Below are 19,174 nucleotides of genomic sequence, written 5' to 3'. Positions count from 1 at the left end.
TGGCTAGAATAAAGGTGGCTTTATTAAAAGCTCAACTTTGTTGGAGTACTTTTGGTGTCAAAGTATATTTATTGTGAATAAATGTGTAAAGTTTTTTCTTTGTTGGTAATTGACACGATACTAATGATACATATTTTAGCAAAAGTTTTCAATACCGCTTTTGTGTGAAATAACATTCACTGGGAACGTCTTTAAATGGATTTTCTGGTTTGCTATAAACATAATTTCATTTCTATATGAATGAAGTGAAATTATGTTTCGTTTTTCTCAATGCCTAATTTATCTTGTAATCGTAAACAAAATATCAGATAATCTAAAGTAGTTGATAATATTTATTTATAAATCTTTTGTGAATGACTAGATGCATTTTTTCTTTGTTATCAAACCTCACAATTTTTGTAAATTTACAAAAGTAATGGTGAGGGAGAGAAAATTTATTCAAATAAAATAAGATTAAGGTGGGGATGTTTGCAGTCAATGACTAATAATTCCAAAAATGAAAGTAATCACCTTTATAACAACTTTAATACACAGAACTTGAGGGAAAACAATTTTGACTTTGAGTTAAATCTTACATTCTGTCGCTTGTCAAATCAAAATTCAATTTCTACTTTAGAGAAATAAAATAGATTAGCAAAGTGGAGGAAGGAGGAGGGTGAAGCTAAGTTTAGGTTTTTCTGCAGTCTATTGAGCAAGCAATAGCCCCGCCCACCCACCCTCTGTTTATTCTAGTGAATAATCTTAATATTGTTAATTAGTGACAAGATTATTATCTTATTAGAATCTTACTCAAATCTGTTAAATCGTTGGTGAGAAGATTGATAAATTGTAAACAAAATATCTAAAAAGAATTGAGTTGGTGTTAAGTAAACACCTGAGAACTATATTAAAAGACAATATTACTATGCTCCTCCCACTCGCACAAGCTCCACCTTAATAAATCATTTCATTGGTCAGGAGGAGAGGAGTGGCCTTTACAGTTGTACCCAGTGGTGTCGTTTTTCAAATAAAAATAAAAATTGTGTTAAAAAATATTTAGTTCTATTGTGTATTAATTGTCAAAATAAAATGCATCTTCCGAGTAAGAGCCATAAAATTGGTCATCGAAATGGAGTAAGGGTGGGTGGGCGGGGCTACTTTTTACATTGAGTTAAATCTTATATTCTGCCGCTTGTGAAATCAAAATTTAATTCCTACTTGACAGAAATAAAATAGGTTAGCAAAGTGGAGGAAGTAGGTGGGCGGAGCTAAGTTTAGAGTTTTTCTGCAGTCGAATCAGCAAGCAATAGGTTTTCTCTCTCGGCGAATTTTAGTTTTTCAAATCGGGACACCACAATGAATAAGTCCGAAAATAACAGTTTCTTTGAAGGTCTTACTTATGACCTTTGTATTTCCGTCAGCAATCGATTGTAATGAACAGTGGTAAATATTACAGTATTATATTTCCTAGTAAATGATTGATGACCATAAAGTACATGCTCTAATAGAGTTTTACTCAGATTTAAGCTTTTGGAGAAAACAACTAAATGAATCTGGTTTTTAAATATGTATTATTTCAATATCACTCGATGGTCGATATTTATACGGACAACAATTAACACAGTAAAAACTCTGATAATCTTGTATATTTAGGAGTTCTAGATTATTCATAAACAAATATAATCGCCAGAAAGCTAAATATCTAAATATTTGAAATTAACATAAATTTTCTTTCCATGTTTACAGGAATATGTGGAGTGTATGGAGGACCGTGTTGGAAGAAAACGAAAAACTGGCACAAGCTCGACTAGCGGCCGTAGAAATTTTTCAGCAGCAAATCGCGGACGACGCCAAGATTCTAAAAAACCATAAATTACAAGGAGCAAAAAAAGTAAGTTGTTTTATAAAAAAAAAGTAGTTTTTGAGACAAATGATGTTTGAATTTTTACAGTGTTTAGATCAATTGGCAGTCATTCAAAAAGAATTGCAAGTTTGTGTGCAAGACGTGGATAAAACGAAAAAATTGTACTTTGATGAAGAACACAGTGCTCACGGGGTTAGGGACAAAGCGAGAGACATCGAAGAAAAGTAAGTTTTTTTGAATTTTAAATTGAATTCACTTTTATGTTTTTTCCTAGCGCAAAATTTGTAGACTCTAAAACACCTAAGGGTAAAAATAATACCGTAGCTCTCTAGTATCGGTAGTTTGAAAGTTACAACAGCTGAAAACGACGCAACATCTGTGTCTGACTTTACAGCGATATCCGATCATTCGGAATGCGAGACGCAAAATTCCATAAAAAAATATCGCTGTGATTACCATTTACGAGATGTTCGCTTACAAAGTATATTGTTTTTTGCACATTGGCAAAATATTAAGAAAATGATGTTTAGAACCTGGAAACACCTCTGACATTGTTTGGGACGTGTAAAACTAGATAATAATAATTAATTATTTTTTTAATTATTAACAAAATCTCACTAGAGAACGATATACCATGTGAAAAAAAATTCTATTGGCATCGCATCTATTTGACACACTTTGTTTGACAGTCAACAATATTTTAAAAAGAAAAATAAAAGTAAATACGTCACTCCACTTTATTAAAAAAAACCTCAGTGACGTGCTTGGCTGGTTGTTTATTTATGAACAAAATGCACTCCAATTTATTAGATATTTTGATGGCTGAAATAAAAATTATATTTTCAGCTAAATTAAAAACATGTTTACACAACGTTCATGTTTGTTTTGTTGTCAGATATTTGCTTTTTTTCAGATAAATTAATATCGTGTTTGAAGTTTTCTGAATTCATTGACATTAACGTGATATTTAGCAAACTCTTTTTTAATTAGTGTTTTTAAATTTGACATTTAGATAATTAAAATCAAATAAGAACCATTTAGTGCACACAATTAATAAATTATTTGCAATCATTTTAACAATGCAAGGATCCGCATAAAAGAATCACAATAGGGTTATTTTTGTAATACGTATTTTTTTTGACGTGTATCAATTAAACTAAAGTTTATTATACAGTGTTTATAAAAAAATTCTAGAACTTTACATTTTTAAAATGTCTTTATTTCAGTTTTTCCGATCGAACTTCCTGTATTTTATTACTGCATCTTATACTCTATTTTTTGTTCTCTTTCTTTCTTTCTATAATGTGAAAAAATTCAGACACATCAGTTTTAGATATAGAAATTACTTAACAAAAAAAAATAAAATAAACAACAGGGCAAGATGCAGTAATAAGATACAGGATATTCTATTTGAAAAAAACAAAAATATCGATATTTGAATATTGCAATAGTTTAGATTCTTTTATGAACGCTCTGTATGTTAATACTCAACCATGAAATATTGTAACAGATTTTAAAAATAACTCTTTGCATTGATAAAAAATTTCTAGAAAATGGGAATAATGTGGTAACGATGCATCGGAATATCAAAAGTAGACTATGGTTTTGAAGCCTAGAGAATATGTTACAATATATAGAGTGTTCTAATTAAAAAAAATGTGTATTATGTCTCAAATACAGAACACTTCGTATAGTTGAAAATATCTTACTTATCTTTAAAATTATCAATAATAATTAATGAGGTATCGAGAAACGGACGCTTAGTGATTCACCCTGTATACAAGAGTAAAAAGTGTTTAGAAACTTTAAGCTTAATTTTTTATTGTCGGATAAAAAAATCCACAAAATCTAGCAAATGGAAAACGTTTTTAGTACAATTATAAATTAGGGCTAATCTGCACCATTATCACTAACCCATTAACATCGTTGTTATTTAAAATTTAAAAGTAGGTATTTTATTTAAATTATTTGAAGAATACGTATGAAAAATTTTTATCTCCAATGTTGAACTCAAAATGTGTTGGTAATCTAATAGCAAAATTATTTAGACAGAACCTCCCTCGCCTCTAAAGTACATTTGAACAAACACAACTTCTTCGAAAATAAAAAAAAAATTTTTAGAATTTTATTTATTTTTGTATGATAACCCCCATAAGTACATAATGAAACGTTTTAAATAGTATTTTGTGTAAATCGCTGTTATTATTATAATTCTTATTTTATTATTATTAAATATAGGCGGGCGCAACATTACTGTACTCACAAATTTTTGAGAAAGTGGGGTGAATCGTTGACGTGATCGAACCCACACAGGTAGAAAATCCACAGTCTGGTAGTTTTGAATATTAACTGTCTAATAAATTTTTTCCTACTCTAGGGGTTGTGAAACGTCGAGAAAACGTAAAAATATTCGGTCGCCGAATGGACCCTATTACAGCTACGCTCGGGAAGTAAAAAATAACAAAAGGACTACATTTTACTAGACGAAAAATTATGATGTTTTAATTTCGTCACAGTTAGGTCGCAATTAGATAAAATGTTAACAAAGTTGTGAAGAAAATTATTCAAGAAGTCTAATTTTTTATCTTCTAAAGACTATAAAATGTGAAGTAAGAAGATAGATAAATGTTTAAAGTTCACGAAATTTGTAGGACTATTTCTTTCATCTGTCGAATAGACTTTCAGATTGGTCTTCTCAATTAAAAGTTATACCCCCTGAACTTGTAAAAAATCGCGTTTTCCAAAACGTTCCACTTTCGTTATGTTAAACCAAATCTAATGAAATTTTTATCCGTCGTGAAATTTCCGTAATTCCTGGCATCGAAACGTCATTAGCCTCGACCTTCTCTGGCACGAATTCTTTCTTCTGCGTCGTATTCCGTCTCCGTCCCAAATGGAATCGCCGGCCTTCTCTATGAAAATGAATGGAAAACTCGTCCCACATTCTCTCAAATGATGGATTTTCCCGGAAAAATCACTGCCTCTTTATTCAACGTCGCAACTGATCGATCTCCTACAACCAAAACAGTCTTTTGATGGGAACTCGAGTCGAATAATTGGCTCGGACGGACGCTTTTCTTGCCTTATGCCACTATATTAAAAATAGTTCCTCGTCTTAATTTCGTTCAGGATATGAATTTATGGAGGCGTCCAAGCGGATATACTTTAATTAAACAATCTATAAATGGCTTAAGTCGAGTCAGGATAATAAATTTCTAACTCGGTTTAATTTTGCACGTCACCGCGAGGCTGTTCCAGACTGGATGGATTCCCTAAGGGACGGAATTATCCTGGAGATAAAGGATAAAAACTTTTCGTGGATCTACCGAGCACAGAAATGCTTGAGGACGTTTAAATCAAGATTATTTACAATTGCAAGGAAAGCACGAACGCTGCGCGTAAATAAGGGTGAAATGCTAAATATAAAATTAGTATGCAGCTTTCATTCAGAAGTTGTCCTTTTGCGAAGGAAATATAAAATCTTTATGGGGTGTATTTATTTTAGAAGAACTTAACCCCGGCGCATCTTAGTTGACATAAGAGTTATCGATTTCACAGAAACTTTGTTCGATAGGCTAGAAGCTTTGGAAAATTTTTACTACAAACTTATTATTTATTTACGGAAAGCGTTCATTTATTGTTCAGATACTTCTGATAAAATGTTTTTCGAATCTTAAGTCGTATATACAAGATATTCTAAGAACGAGAAGATGAAAAACGGTAAGAAAGCAAAAAACTGCTTAAAACTTTAAATACAGCTGAGCTTTTTTGTTGGAGGCTTAAATCCCCAAAGTACCTATGATTTCGGTGCGAAAGTGAATAAGTTTGAAATAACGAACTATACTTCCAGATTACTTCACATTTTCTACTACATTACAACAATATATTACCTGACAACCGGCCTTAAATATTCATAAAAAAAATATATTATACCGAACTGGTTTTATTCTGTTAAATCACGTGTATGTAGTTGCATATATATAATTGTTAGTTTATTATTATTAAATGTAGACGGGCGCAATATTACTGTATTCTCAAATTTTCAAAAAAATAATGTTTTGAATGAGTCAGGTCTATTCAACCAGATTATTAGACAGATAAAATTCTCGGAAAATAACGGATCGATTGTCGCCCAATTTTATATGTGAAGAATATCGCGTAAACAGTAAAACGCTAACCCAAAAATTTCAAACAATAAGGTTATACCCATGTAGAATATTTTAAAAGTTTCGTCTCCCACAGATTAGAGTGGTGATGATATGATGCCATAAAACTTTTTTCTTTCGATAAAACCACATCACATTACGATTTAGCCATAAAAGAGTTATTTGAGAAAGATATTGTTTAACTTTCCGAAATCGTAAATCATAATAAGAACGATTTGTCAGATTTTATAGCTGGGCTCATCAAAATCGATTAACGTGGTTAGTTATGGTGCCACGCTAACTTTTAGATCAAATTTTTCATGCTAAATTTTGAATAAAAATATTCACGATACAACCTGATGCTATTAAAGTGGATAATTTCTAACATGTTTTATCTGACTGTTTTCTAAACCAGTGTTTCGTTATCTTTGCGAATAAACATTTTTGTGCATTTTTTATCAATAATAAATAATCAGACAATGGAATAAAGTATGATTTTCGGTGTCACTTGTGAAATATTAATTTTACGACTGTGATTTCGATTTTAAAATGGTGCCCACTGTCATAAAAACGTGAAAAATGATATTTCTTTTCTTTCTATTTCGTTTTTTTTTTTACTTTCTTAGCGTAAGGTCTTAACAGATGGCTAATTTCATGTTATTTTTGCGACTAGTGTTTTCCTCTGTCTGTCTGTTGGTGACGTCAATAAATACGTAATTTCCAAAACTACTGGACTGATTACTATCTTACAAAGTAACGTATTTAACGTTAACCAAAAATTGTTCCTTCATCCCCACCAGCAATTTTTTTATACTTTTTGAAACCCACATTTTTTTTTTTGGAAAACATAAAACCGGCTATCGTGAACATCACTAATCAAGATTTATCGGTGCATTCATCCCAAATTTGATAACGTGATGACAAAATTTTGCTAGATAAATCCTATCTAAAATGTTCAAAATGTGTCCTCCTATTTTATTTTAATATTCATTATAGAAATAAAATCCAGAATCAACTTTTATAATTCATCTAAGAAAGTGGACTTTTTTAGTTGAGTTTGGTTGTGCATCAGGTGTGAGAGAAGTTCCGCCTAAATAACTTAAGACCATGTTTTTATATCAGAATGTCATAGGAAAAAAAATAGTATCTGAACACTTATGGTATAGCCATTATTCACGAGGATTGCGTTTGCGATACGAGCCATAGGCGAGTGAAGCAAATCATAAGTGGAAAATTATAAAAAAGCACAAAGTTATTGTTATCGTTAGTACCTTTGTGTAGTCTGTATCAATACGACAATCTAAATTTCCAAAATTTACAATAGTATATATTAGAGTAATTAATAAGATACTCCTGTACTTGTGGTTTATGAATCCGTGTTTCCTCTAAGCAACCAGATTTTTGAAAAAAAAAAACAAAAATGTATAACAACATTTGCAATTTTACTTCGAAGTTGCAAAACCGAATAGTGAAATTTTGCGTTTTAAGGTTATCAATGAGCGTGGTAGGTACATCGTGAACAAATTTTTTCGAAGTATAGTATACATATAGTTTGGAAGAGATTTTTGCCCTGTTCGTTAAATTATTCGTTTTTATTTTTTGGATTAGTCTTTATGAGTTTTGTTTTTATTATCATTTATTCTTAGCTCTATTATTAGTTTCCACTCCCACTAGACAGAAGAACATAATTAGCCCCGCCCACCCACCCTGTCGCTTTTTCTGTGATTGATATTATCCGATCTGAACGAAATAAATGAACTTATATTGAACGGAAATAGAATTAGTTGTTACGATGGGAAGAGGGGGAAGGGGGTTAGGGCTAGTACTTGCAAAGAGAAGGCTGATTTTGGCGAATGATATATCCTGTAAGAAAATAAAGGGTGGGTGGGCGGGGCTAGTACTTGCTGAGATAAGACTGATTTTGGCAAATGACATACCTCTCAAGAAAATAGAGGGCGGGTGGGCGGGGTTAGTACTTGCTAAGATAAAACTGATTTTGGCAAATGACATACCCTCTAAGGTAATAGAGGGTAAGTGGGCAGGCCTTGTATTTAATAAGATAAGGCTGATTTTGGCCGTTTTGACATTTTCGACCATTTTTCAACAATACCTGAAAATTAGTTGAAGACATTTTCTTGTAGATTTCGATATCCAGAAGTCATTTTCGGCTTCGTTTCTTCGGAAATTCGTGCCGTTTTTCCAAAATTGCTAATTGAAATATACAGGGTCATCAAAATTGATTGAGAGAGTTGGTACCCCCTGTTTTTGTCGTGAAGTTTGTCAACCTTATGACAGATTTGTTTAAGGTTATATGGCAATGAATTCAGTGGCGTGACAAAAATTAGAAACTTCAAATCTGACAACTAATGTTTTCACCAAAAAAAAAAAGTCGAAAAAAGACGCCACTGAGTTTTGAAATTTGAAACTTGAAACTTCAAATCTGACAGCTAATATTTTTATACAACTTAATAAACCAAATTATTCAAGTTCAGGTTTACCAACTCTCTCAATCAATTTTGATGACTCTGTATATAGCAGTTTTTACAGTTTCGTCAAAATAACTCGCTATAAAAATTTTGTATGTGGATAAAAAAGGAAATTATTATTAATTTTTGTTTCACAAAATACAATTACTTTAAGAGTGTACTTTGTGGTCTGTACATATAAGGAATTCACGTTCGGTAGATGTAACTAGATTTGGTAACTTTTTTTTTAAGCTGTGTAACTGCGGACATAATTGTTCTAGTGTATAATGTATTACTGGAATGTCAGAAAGTAGCTATCAAAAATGTGACATGTAAGTAAGTAAAGGTCAAATATCGAAAATGTGATGGTTTTGTGGTAATCTGGTGAATCTATTTTTGAACCAAGGAGAAAATCGCATCCCTCTAAAAGCCCAAAGAGCAACCCGCATGTAAAATTTTGAATCTTTTCCCTTCACTAGTTTTTTTAGGAGGACAAGCTTTGATGTCATCATCATGGATCCACAATTTCACCATGGATCCGTTCTGGTATATCCATGTCTCATTCAAGAAAATGAAAAGTAAATCTTCACCACAATCACGCAATTGGAGATAGGTACCGCCTTAGAAATTTGATTCTGGCAGCTATAACGTGTTTAAAATGTGAAAAACTTCGCCTTCGGAAACCTAAATTTATACGTGTATTATGTACAATTATTTTCAAAGCCAAGTGTTTTACCTCTTACAAAACAATAACGATTATATAAAACTTAAAAACCAATTGTAGAACGGAACCAACAAAGCATGTAGGTATATAAATCTGCGCAGTCGTCTTTCTGATTCTGATTATAATATTAACGGCACAAGCGCCGCTGTATCTGTATTATTTTAAAATTCGAAAAACACTCGACAACACTAGCGAACTTTACGGAGAATATTTCTGCCACCAGTTTAACTGTTTCCGTTTTACCCAATTTTTTGAAAACCACGAAATATTTCTTGTTTCTTTTCCTTTAAAATGAGCTTTCTCGTGATTACTTTTATGGAAACTGTTTCCACGCTGTATTTAAGGATTTTCTAGAAACGAAGCGTGTTGAAATTAGAAAAACTTCGTTTTTTTCCACACAATTCAGATTTGACATTTGAATTAGAAAAGTAGTAACTGACAGAAACAGCGACAATTTTGTTAAATTAAATTTAATTCTGCGTTTATTTGTCTTCTTTTTTATGCTAATTTGTAGATCATGTGTCAATAGTGAATAGTTCTTTAATAAAATAACGATCACTAGTTAAATTAATAATTTTTAAAGCGGTTTTGCGAAATTTTTCAGGGTGGCCGTTTTTTTTGCCGGTCAGTGTAGATCGGCATAAAAATTTTGTACGTGGATAATAAAGGAATCTATTATTAATTTTTGTTTCTCAAAATACAATTATTTTAAGAATGTACTTTGTAATTTTTATATATTCACAGAAATGTTTAAAATTTATTTATTTGAGACAATAGAGAAGTCAGGACAGGTCAGGTGCATGAAAGAAGAAATAAATTTTATGGCAAATAGTATAACAAAAAAGTTACGATTTGCGCTTTTTCTTTATTTTTTCATTTCCTAGATTCTATTATTATCTTCCACTCCCACTCAACCGAAAAACATAATTAACCCCGCCCACCCACCCTGTCTACTTTTCAGTGATTGATTTTATCCAATCTGAATAAAATGAATGATTTTATACTGAACGGAAATAAAATTAGTCGTTAGAATGAGAAGAGGTGGGTGGGCGAGCCTAGTATTTGATATGATAAGACAGATTTTGGCACTTTTGACATTAAGATATAGCCGAAAATTAATTGAAGATATTTTCTTGTAGATTTCAATATTCAGAAGTCATTTTCGGCTTCGTTTCTTCGGAAATTTCTACCGTTTTTCCAAAATTGCTATTGAAATATGGCAATTTTTACAGTTTCGTCAAAATAGCTCGGTATAAAAATTTTGCATGTGAATAAAAAAGGATATTATTATTAATTTTTGTTTCCCAAATACAATTATTTTAAGAATGTACTTTGTGGTTTTTATATATTCACAGAAATGTTTAAAATTTGTTTATATGAGACAATAGAGAAGTCAGCACAGGTCAGGTCACGTTAGGTCAAGTCAAGTCAAGTGCATGAAATAAGAAATAAATTTTATGGCAAATAGTATAACAAAAAAGTTACGATTTGCGCTTTTTCTTTATTTTTTTCATTTCCTAGATTCTATTATTAGTTGCCACTCCCACTCGACCGAAAAACATAATTAACCCCGCCCACCCACCCTGTCTCCTTTTCAGTGATTGATTTTATCCGATTTAAATAAAATGAATGATCTTATACTGAACAGAAATAAAATTACTCGTTAGAATGAGAAGAGGGTGGGTGGGCGGGCCTAGTATTTGATATGATATAAGACTGATTTTGGCCCTTTTGACATTTTCGACCATTTTTCAACTCAATATATCCGAAAATTGATTGAAGATATTTTTTGTAGATTTTGATATCCAGAAGTCATTTTCGGCTTTGTTTCTCCGAAAATTCCTATCGTTTTTCTAAAACTGCTAACTGAAATATAGCAGTTTTTACAGTTTCGTCAAAATAGCTCGGTATCAAAATTTTGCACGTGGATAAAAAAGGAAATTATTATTAATTTTTGTTTCACAAAATACAATTATTTTAAGATGTACTTCGTGGTTTGTACATATTCACAGAAATGTTTAAAATTTGTTTATTTGAGACAATAGAGAATTCAGGACAAGTCAGGTCACGTAAGGTCAAGTTAGGTCAATTATATAAGTATATACATACATACTTATTCAAATTCATTACTTAGTTGATGATTTTAAATTTATATAGTATGAAAAATATTTTTGCCTTCCAATCAAAAGATTTACTAAATAGTACAAATAATTCAAATACTTTTCATTACTGAAAAATGAAATTCAATTTAATTTGCATTGGGAATGTTGTTTTTTTCTTGTTGTTTAATTTTTATTAGAAATATATTTGTTTTTATTATTTTGAATAGACTGACCGGCAAAAAAAATCAATCGTTATTTTATTAAAGAACCATTCACTATTGATACATGATGTATAAATTAGCCAAAAAAGAAGACAAATAAACGCAGAATTAAATTTAATTTCACAAAATAACAGAAACACAGCGACAATTTTGTCAAATTAAATTTAATTCTGCGTTTATTTGTCTTCTTTTTTATGCTAATTTGTAGATCATGTGTCAATAGTGAATGGTTCTTTAATAAAATAACGATCACTAGTTAATTTATTAATAATTTTTAAAGTGGTTTTGAGAAAATTTTCAGGGTGGGCGTTTTTTTTGCCGATTAGTGTATTTTTACACAATTGAGATTAAGCGTGTGCTGAGAAATTGAGAATATCTACATTTTTCCGGCTGGCTATCTGCTTTCATTTTGTCTAGAGGCGCCTATTCTACTAATTAATAAATTAGATTTTTTGGCATAGCAAAATTACACATTTTTGACTCGCTTGATGTTTCTAAAATTTCATTTTTAGTGGAAAAAAAAATCTACATGAACTCCTAAAAACGCAACCAGGACAATATAATTTTTGCAATACTTAGATATTGGAGCATCATCAACTTCTCAACTCATCCGTTTCCCAAGAACAGTGCACTCCAGACCAAATATAAACAAGTATGTTTTCGTAATGTAATGCCTTCGAATCGTAGCCAGTGGCGGAGTATGGGTGATTAAATCATGACATGTTAATGAATTCGGAAAAACACGTTCCAAGAAGTAAGATTTGTTGGACTGTACTTAAGGGCGAGGGAAGTTCTGTCGAAATATTTTTTTTCGCTCAACGTATCCGTGAAATATGAAATGATTGGTTGAAGGCAGTGAAATACATATGAATTCATATTTTGCGATCTAGGGTAATAATCTAATCGAAAAACAGTAAATATATTAAAAACAAGTTTCAAAAGACATAATTTAGAACACGAATCTCAAAATTATTGTTTTCTAAGGGATGAGTGCGGTAAAATGTATTATGAAACGTGTATTTTATACAATTTTTCCACGTCGCACCTTTTTCCTCATTTTTGAGCAAAAATTAAAATTTTGGAGAATTTTGTCGTGGTTAGTACGTCAGATTACAACGTTGTAACCATCTTACGCCCCACGAAATACGGGAAATTCCCAAGTAGCACCCAAAATTTATTGGCAAATAAATCTCGTTGTGTGTACGAAAAATATCATTTCGTTGTTTTGACGTTTATTTTATTTGTTATTTGACAGTGACATTTGTAATGACTACCAATCTTGGAAACATAAATTACACCAATTCTATTACGAAACTTAATTAAGCTGTTAAAGCACTCCATCTGGGTGCTTAATAGCTCGGTTATAAACGCGGAGAAGAAAAACTTTAATAATGCGAATATTTTATTTATTAAGCAGTAGTAACTAGTATTTCGCTTGTATAAAATTTGTTACAAATTTTTTATTACGTTTATTGTATCAACTATTGTTTTTGTTCAGTAAAAAATTAAATCTACAATTTACTAAAATTTGGATTAATTTTCGGTTGGTTGGTTTTACGAGTCTTTAGAGATTTCAGGAACTACTAACACTACTTTGGGGAATACGAAATTATTAATTATTATTGATTTATTCATTCGTTTCATAAAACTGATCAATCAAATGTGATTTCAATACTACTGCAATGTAGGTTTCATGATGAAAATTTATTTATTATTTCGAAAGACGTCATCAGTTTTTACAGAAAACATATAGAGAAATTTGTTTATCCTTTTATTATTTTCTTGATGAACCTACACCGAAAATGTCAGAGTAATAGGACCTGTAGTTTCGGGCAGCGCATTCTTGTAATATTTGGGTATATTCTACGAATGAAACAACGAGAAAACACGAAATTAGATATTCGTCAGAACGACCTTATTAAAATTCTACCCTTATCCATAACGCGGGAAATAAACATGCAAAACAAGTTGTAAACTTCATAAAAAGTAAAAAAAAAACGCCTGTTCAAAGTGACGTAAACTAAAACTTCTCAGTGAAAACGAACCCCACATAATCCCTAATATAGTAAGGTTTTTCACGGAAACCTGCTGTCGATAACACCACCTCGATTAGAGATAATCCGACTGATGCGATCTACTGTCAATTAAAGTTTTATTTTCACGGGGATAAAACCATTTTCTCGCTCAGTCGCGTAGGTATAATGTTTAATTACGCAGTAATTTTAATTAACTTTGCTCAGCTGCGCCATTGTGTCCCATCTCACGTCACGTGCATGATATTTATTATCTAGTTTCGCAGTAACAATTAGCTTTTGTGCCAGAACCCGACATTGACAACCCGGCGGCATAACAATCATTTCCATTCTCGTTCTGGCGGAATGCAGTCACGTGGTTTAATTCGCAGAGGGATGCTTGCTATTTATTGCTATCTGCGCATTTATGCACTCGGTTCACGATCCAATAAAATTATAATAAAACATGATAACTTTATTACGTTGAAGCGTATGCACGGAAATGCTCAGTACTCTTGGGACTATTACGAGAGTGTATTATGTGGAACGAATAATATTTATTCGTTCTACTGATCCATTCTAAAGTTATGGATTCAAAACAGGTGTTTCTAAGGCAACATGATTGAAATTTTTTTACTAAAAATGTAATCAAATCAGGTGTTTTAATTAATTTTTAGCGTAGTATAAAACCCAGTAATCCAAACCATTGGGCATCAATCATCTGAGAAATTAAAAATTAAAAAAAACTAGTTCACTTTCATATCAGTGGGTCAGGCGGTGTAATAAGATTAAAAAGCAGGGAAAAGCACTAAATTAAAATATCAACGTCCAATTTGTGTTATATCAGTAGGACCAGAACATAATTACAACACCTGCTCAGTACCGGGTGACTTAGGCTTGCACATAGAAAAGTTAGACGTAATTTTTTTCGCCTTTATAAATGAGTATTTTTTTAAACTAGCGATTTTCTTTAAAATTTCAAAATTTAAAGCGATAAACTAAACCCAGAATATATTTAAAAATTTTTGACGAAAACATCACTTTTGAACTGTTCAAAATACTCTACACCATTTTTTTCACATGCTATAATCCTATTTCAAAATGGCATTTTCTTCCACATTAAAGGATCTGGTGAAATATATTCTGTGGCTTCTTTTATTTTATTTCCCAGATGTTCCTCAGTGTTAATTGTAGTTTGGTAAACTATTTATTCAATTATGCCTGTATCTAAGGGCGTAAGGGCACGGATTAACACACCCCCTCCTGATTCACCTCTTCGGTAAGGCTACATCATAAGTTATTTTGTCGTATTTCCAAATTAAAATTTTCCTATACTAGTAGTAAATTATTTTGAATAAAATTTAAATAAGAATTCTCGTTCAAAGTGTCTGAAAAAGAGAGACGAATAATTTGGTGTCCGGAAATCTCATAGCAAATGTTTGTAGAATAAATTCTTTACAAATGTTCTTCCCTAATCCAATGTGGGTGGTCTTCTACAATTATTCGAAAATTTTGCTTCAACCAAAAAAGAACCATATCGTAAAAATGGTGATTAAAATTTTGATGTGCTGCAAAAAGTTGCAAACATTTAATTTTTTAGAATAATCTGTGGGTTTCAATTTTTCAAATAAATTGTCTTCATTCATTAATTTTTTGGGCCTGAACGTCAGTTGATGATTTTAAAATCCATATCCACGACATCATAAAATAATATTTTTAATAATTTTCCAGTGTCGGTCTCGCTGAAAATAAAACTATTTCTGTAAATTATCAAAAATAATGCACAATTGGAAAGCGAGAAGCGAGTAAGGGATGGATGCACCGGCCGCACTTCAGACGGGTAGATAGGATGAATAAATTTCGACCGCCCAGCTTTATTTATAAACAACGACGTGGTAAACACTTGGTAATTTGACGTTTCCGGGCTAGGCTACCGTGGCAACGCATAACAAAACGCATCTGTGCGTGATGTTCGACGTCCCGCATGCAGTTGAATGCGCGAAGGTCATCAAAAAGGGTTATGAGTTTATTTACAGCACATTATCAACAGGAATACAGTACATCGGAAGAATGTCACGTAGACACTTGTTTGATTTGAATGAGTTTATCGCCCCAAAATAGATGACTAAAATTATTCATAAGCCTCCACTGAACAAAATATTCTGAATGACTGATTCATTAATTTTTTTGAGTAACCTGTTTAAGAAAATATAAAAATCATATTTGCGAAGTAATTTATTCGGCAAAATTTTGAGAAGCCGCTATCAATTTTTTGGGGTTGATAAACAGATACATTCTCATTAAAAAGTTACCATGCTTACAATAACTTCAAAACGTCAAAATTTCAAAGTATTCAGTTTTGCAAATCTTGATTTAATCAATAAAATAAATTCACGCATTCATTAATTTTTTTGAGTTACCCTGTATATGCGATTACAAAAAATATGAATGGAATGATAAATCACAAGTACAGACTCATCATATTTTGTACATTTTAGATAGGATTTATTCGGCAAACTTTTGAGTTCACGTCATCAATTTTTTGGAGGGGATAAGTAAATATATTTTGAATAAAAATTTATCATGCTTATAACAAATGTAAACCGCGTACAAGTTTTCCAAATTCAAAATTACATTGCAAAATGTTTTATAATTTTGATTAGGCAAATTTTGGTAAGCGTTTTACCAGCTACATGATATTCTTAATATAAATACAAAATTTGACAACAATCGGTATTTTCGGAGATTATCTGCCTAATATAAATCCGGGACGGCAGACAGACGGACAGACGGACAGACAGACAGATGGACGGACAGGCAGACGGACAGACAGACAGACGCAAAAGGAGGAGACTTATTTCTTCGTTCTCTAGAGCTCATGAAAGGTCGACAAAACGTAAAAGTAGAGAATCGGCCGACGGACTCGATTACAATACCTTCTAGCTTACGCTCAGGAAGTAAAAAGGTGAAAAATTAGACATTCTGAACAATTTTTAAGTTGTTTGTAATGTTATAAAATGAAGAAAACTGTGGATATAGACATGTTACTTCCAAAATTATTTCAAATAAGGAAAATCTGATCAACTTTATTTACCCAACACTAAGAAGTAGTGAATTAAAATATGGTCAAATATCTAAAGGAAAAATTAAAATTTGGAGGTTTATGTCTTATGGTTCTGAAATTTTAAATATAAGTTGTCCATAACTTTATTTATATAACGCAATTTTTGAAATTTTTGCATAACTTATTTTTAAAAATCAATAACTCAAATATTTAAGGAAATTTCGAAAAACGATTTTTAACAATGTTTTCAGCTTACAAAACTCCAGAAATCGTACCAGATATATCGTCTACTTTTTTTGTTAGAAACGATACACCGTAAAAAAAGCTTGTGTCGTAGAAGCCGCTAAACGTTTATTTTTACTATATCTCAGTTCCAACAAATAAAGTCGAAAATATATCTGATCTGGTACCATGTCTAAAGTTTTGTAAACTGAAAACAGTGGTGAAAATCGCGTTCTAAAATTTCCACAAATAACTGAAATCTAGACTTTTTAAAATACGTGATGCAAAAATGTCAACAAAATTTAAAAAAAAGAAATGTGGTGTCGTGGGACACCAGGTAGGAACGAAGTTCCTTCGGCTAATGTAGAATCGACACAATGTGCAAAAAAAAAACGTGCTCAATTTTATGTAGGTTTTCTTGATTTTTCTCTTAAATTTTGCTGATTAGTTTTTATTTAAGTACAGGAAAATATTTAGGAAATTCAGTATTTTAGGAAATAATAAATTACGTAAAATAGGTAGAATTATCAAAATATATATAGTGAACCAAGAGCTATAAGGTTATATGGCCATCATAAAATCATCCCATTGTGTCGAAGTTAAGTTGTTTACAATAGAAAAGGTTTTAGGGTCGTAAATAACGTGTCCACTGCAGCTCGACCGGCTCTTGTGGTTTCGTTCAGGGGCGGCTTTCACTAAATATGAAAATCCACCACTCCACTATTTCTTTACTACCTGCAGCCGCTGAGGGTTCCGAAATAACCACTCGCTTTGAAAGCCGGCCCTGTTAAATATGAGCAAGAAATGTTTAGAAGATGATTTATTGCCAACCGGTAAGCTTAGTGCGAACCACACAAAGGGGGTATTTATTTGCGGTCAACTACTTTTATGATGGCCATATAACCTTATAACTCTTGGTTCACTATATATATATATATATATTTAAATGTTTGGAATTGAAGGGAGAATTTGTTTTAATTATTTAAAAAAATAATCAATAAACTTTTTAAATATTGTCACTAGTTTAGAGGATATCTTTGCTTTATATCGTACCTTTCTTGCTTATTTTCATTTTTTTTTTAGCTTTTTCGCGTTCCCTATACGCTTTTTGATACTCTGCTTTGCCATTGTTACTATATTTATTATTGTTTTGACGATTTGAAATTATATGAAAATAAACATGGCTACTCACGAGTAAAATGTATCTATAATGTGCGTATTCGCCACGTGCTTGTCCATGAATTAATGAGTATATACTATGCATTGGCGGGGTGGAGTGATAATAGGGAGAGAAGGGATGAGAGTTTAGGACATTTTTTATATTTTGTCGGTGCGGTCTCCACGTGTTGGCGGTGTCTTTGTAAGTAAGGCAGCTGCACGTGTGTGGACCTTCAACCTTGTCTGGCGGCACAATAACACGTCGGTAAGCAGAGAATAAATAAGTCGTTTCGTGGTGTTGTGGTCAGCATACCTGCCCTGAGAGCAAAGGGACGTGGGTTCGAATCCCACCGAGGCACAACATTTTTTCTCTGCTTACCTACACTTGTAAGGCGGCCGCCGTCTGAAGTGCGGCTCGCACCACCTCTGGTCGCGCCTGCGCACGTCGCATTTAACGGTTTTATTCCACGGAATTTTTTCCACGGAGTTTTTCTTACGGTTTTAGGATCACATTTGTTTCAGTTCGGTCGCGTAGCAAAATCCCTATCTCCTCCAAGCCTGCCGTAAGGAACTTCGTTCCAAAAAAATATATGACAATAAACTATTTAAAAAAAAAAACACCTTCGCATTATATAGTGAAAGTTGTAGACAGGTTATATTTAAAATTTTATCACAATAAGTGTGTTAATAATGGAGATATTAAATTCTAAAAATATATTAACTACACCATAACAGCCAAGCGTAGCGATTCCTCTTAAGAAAGTAACAGAAGCAGGGCAAAATTTGAGGGTAGCCGGTTTTTTTGTCGGACCCTATATACAGATCCACTGTAAATTTTATAAATTCTCACTACCAAGTCATAATACTCATAAAATAAAACCGCATATGTCTCTAGCAACAAAGCGTTTACTACACTAATCTAGCCCAATTTCCAAGTACTTGTCCACTCAATGATTCATCTTGTTGTCAATTAGATAAAGAAAAAAGGCAAATATTATTTTCTCAGAATTCTAGAACCGATACATAAACTATAACACCTCATATCAGTATAAAAAATAGTTTGTTTCGTAACAGACTGTAACTCTACAATTCGAAAACTAAATATTTTTCAAATTTTGATCGTAATAATACTTGATATATATGCTTATATGGGGTGTTCAATTGAAATAGTCATCAAGTTGGTCTTGATTTTTGTAAACGTTGTGAAACATGTCTACA

The 19,174-nt window shown here is 31.9% G+C and overlaps 1 protein-coding gene across 3 annotated transcripts in view; it reads left to right on the top strand.

Annotated features, from left to right (window-relative positions):
• Window positions 1-19,174, top strand: part of LOC135128015 (protein nervous wreck-like) — an 81,964-nt gene that overhangs the window by 12,239 nt on the left and 50,551 nt on the right. For all 3 annotated transcript variants that reach the window (XM_064054798.1, XM_064054797.1, XM_064054796.1), the window contains exons 4-5: window positions 1,726-1,870; window positions 1,931-2,067. In XM_064054798.1, the coding sequence (XP_063910868.1) occupies window positions 1,726-1,870; window positions 1,931-2,067 (282 nt within the window). The remainder of the gene's footprint in view (window positions 1-1,725; window positions 1,871-1,930; window positions 2,068-19,174) is intronic.

The sequence above is a fragment of the Zophobas morio genome, unplaced genomic scaffold, assembly GCF_036711695.1.
Source record: "Zophobas morio isolate AGI-343-1 ecotype UQ-CSIRO unplaced genomic scaffold, CSIRO_AGI_Zmor_V1 ptg000012l, whole genome shotgun sequence".
NCBI lineage: Eukaryota > Metazoa > Arthropoda > Insecta > Coleoptera > Tenebrionidae > Zophobas > Zophobas morio.
Note: the sequence above shows the minus strand (reverse complement) of the source record. Positions and strands in the feature narration are given on the sequence as shown.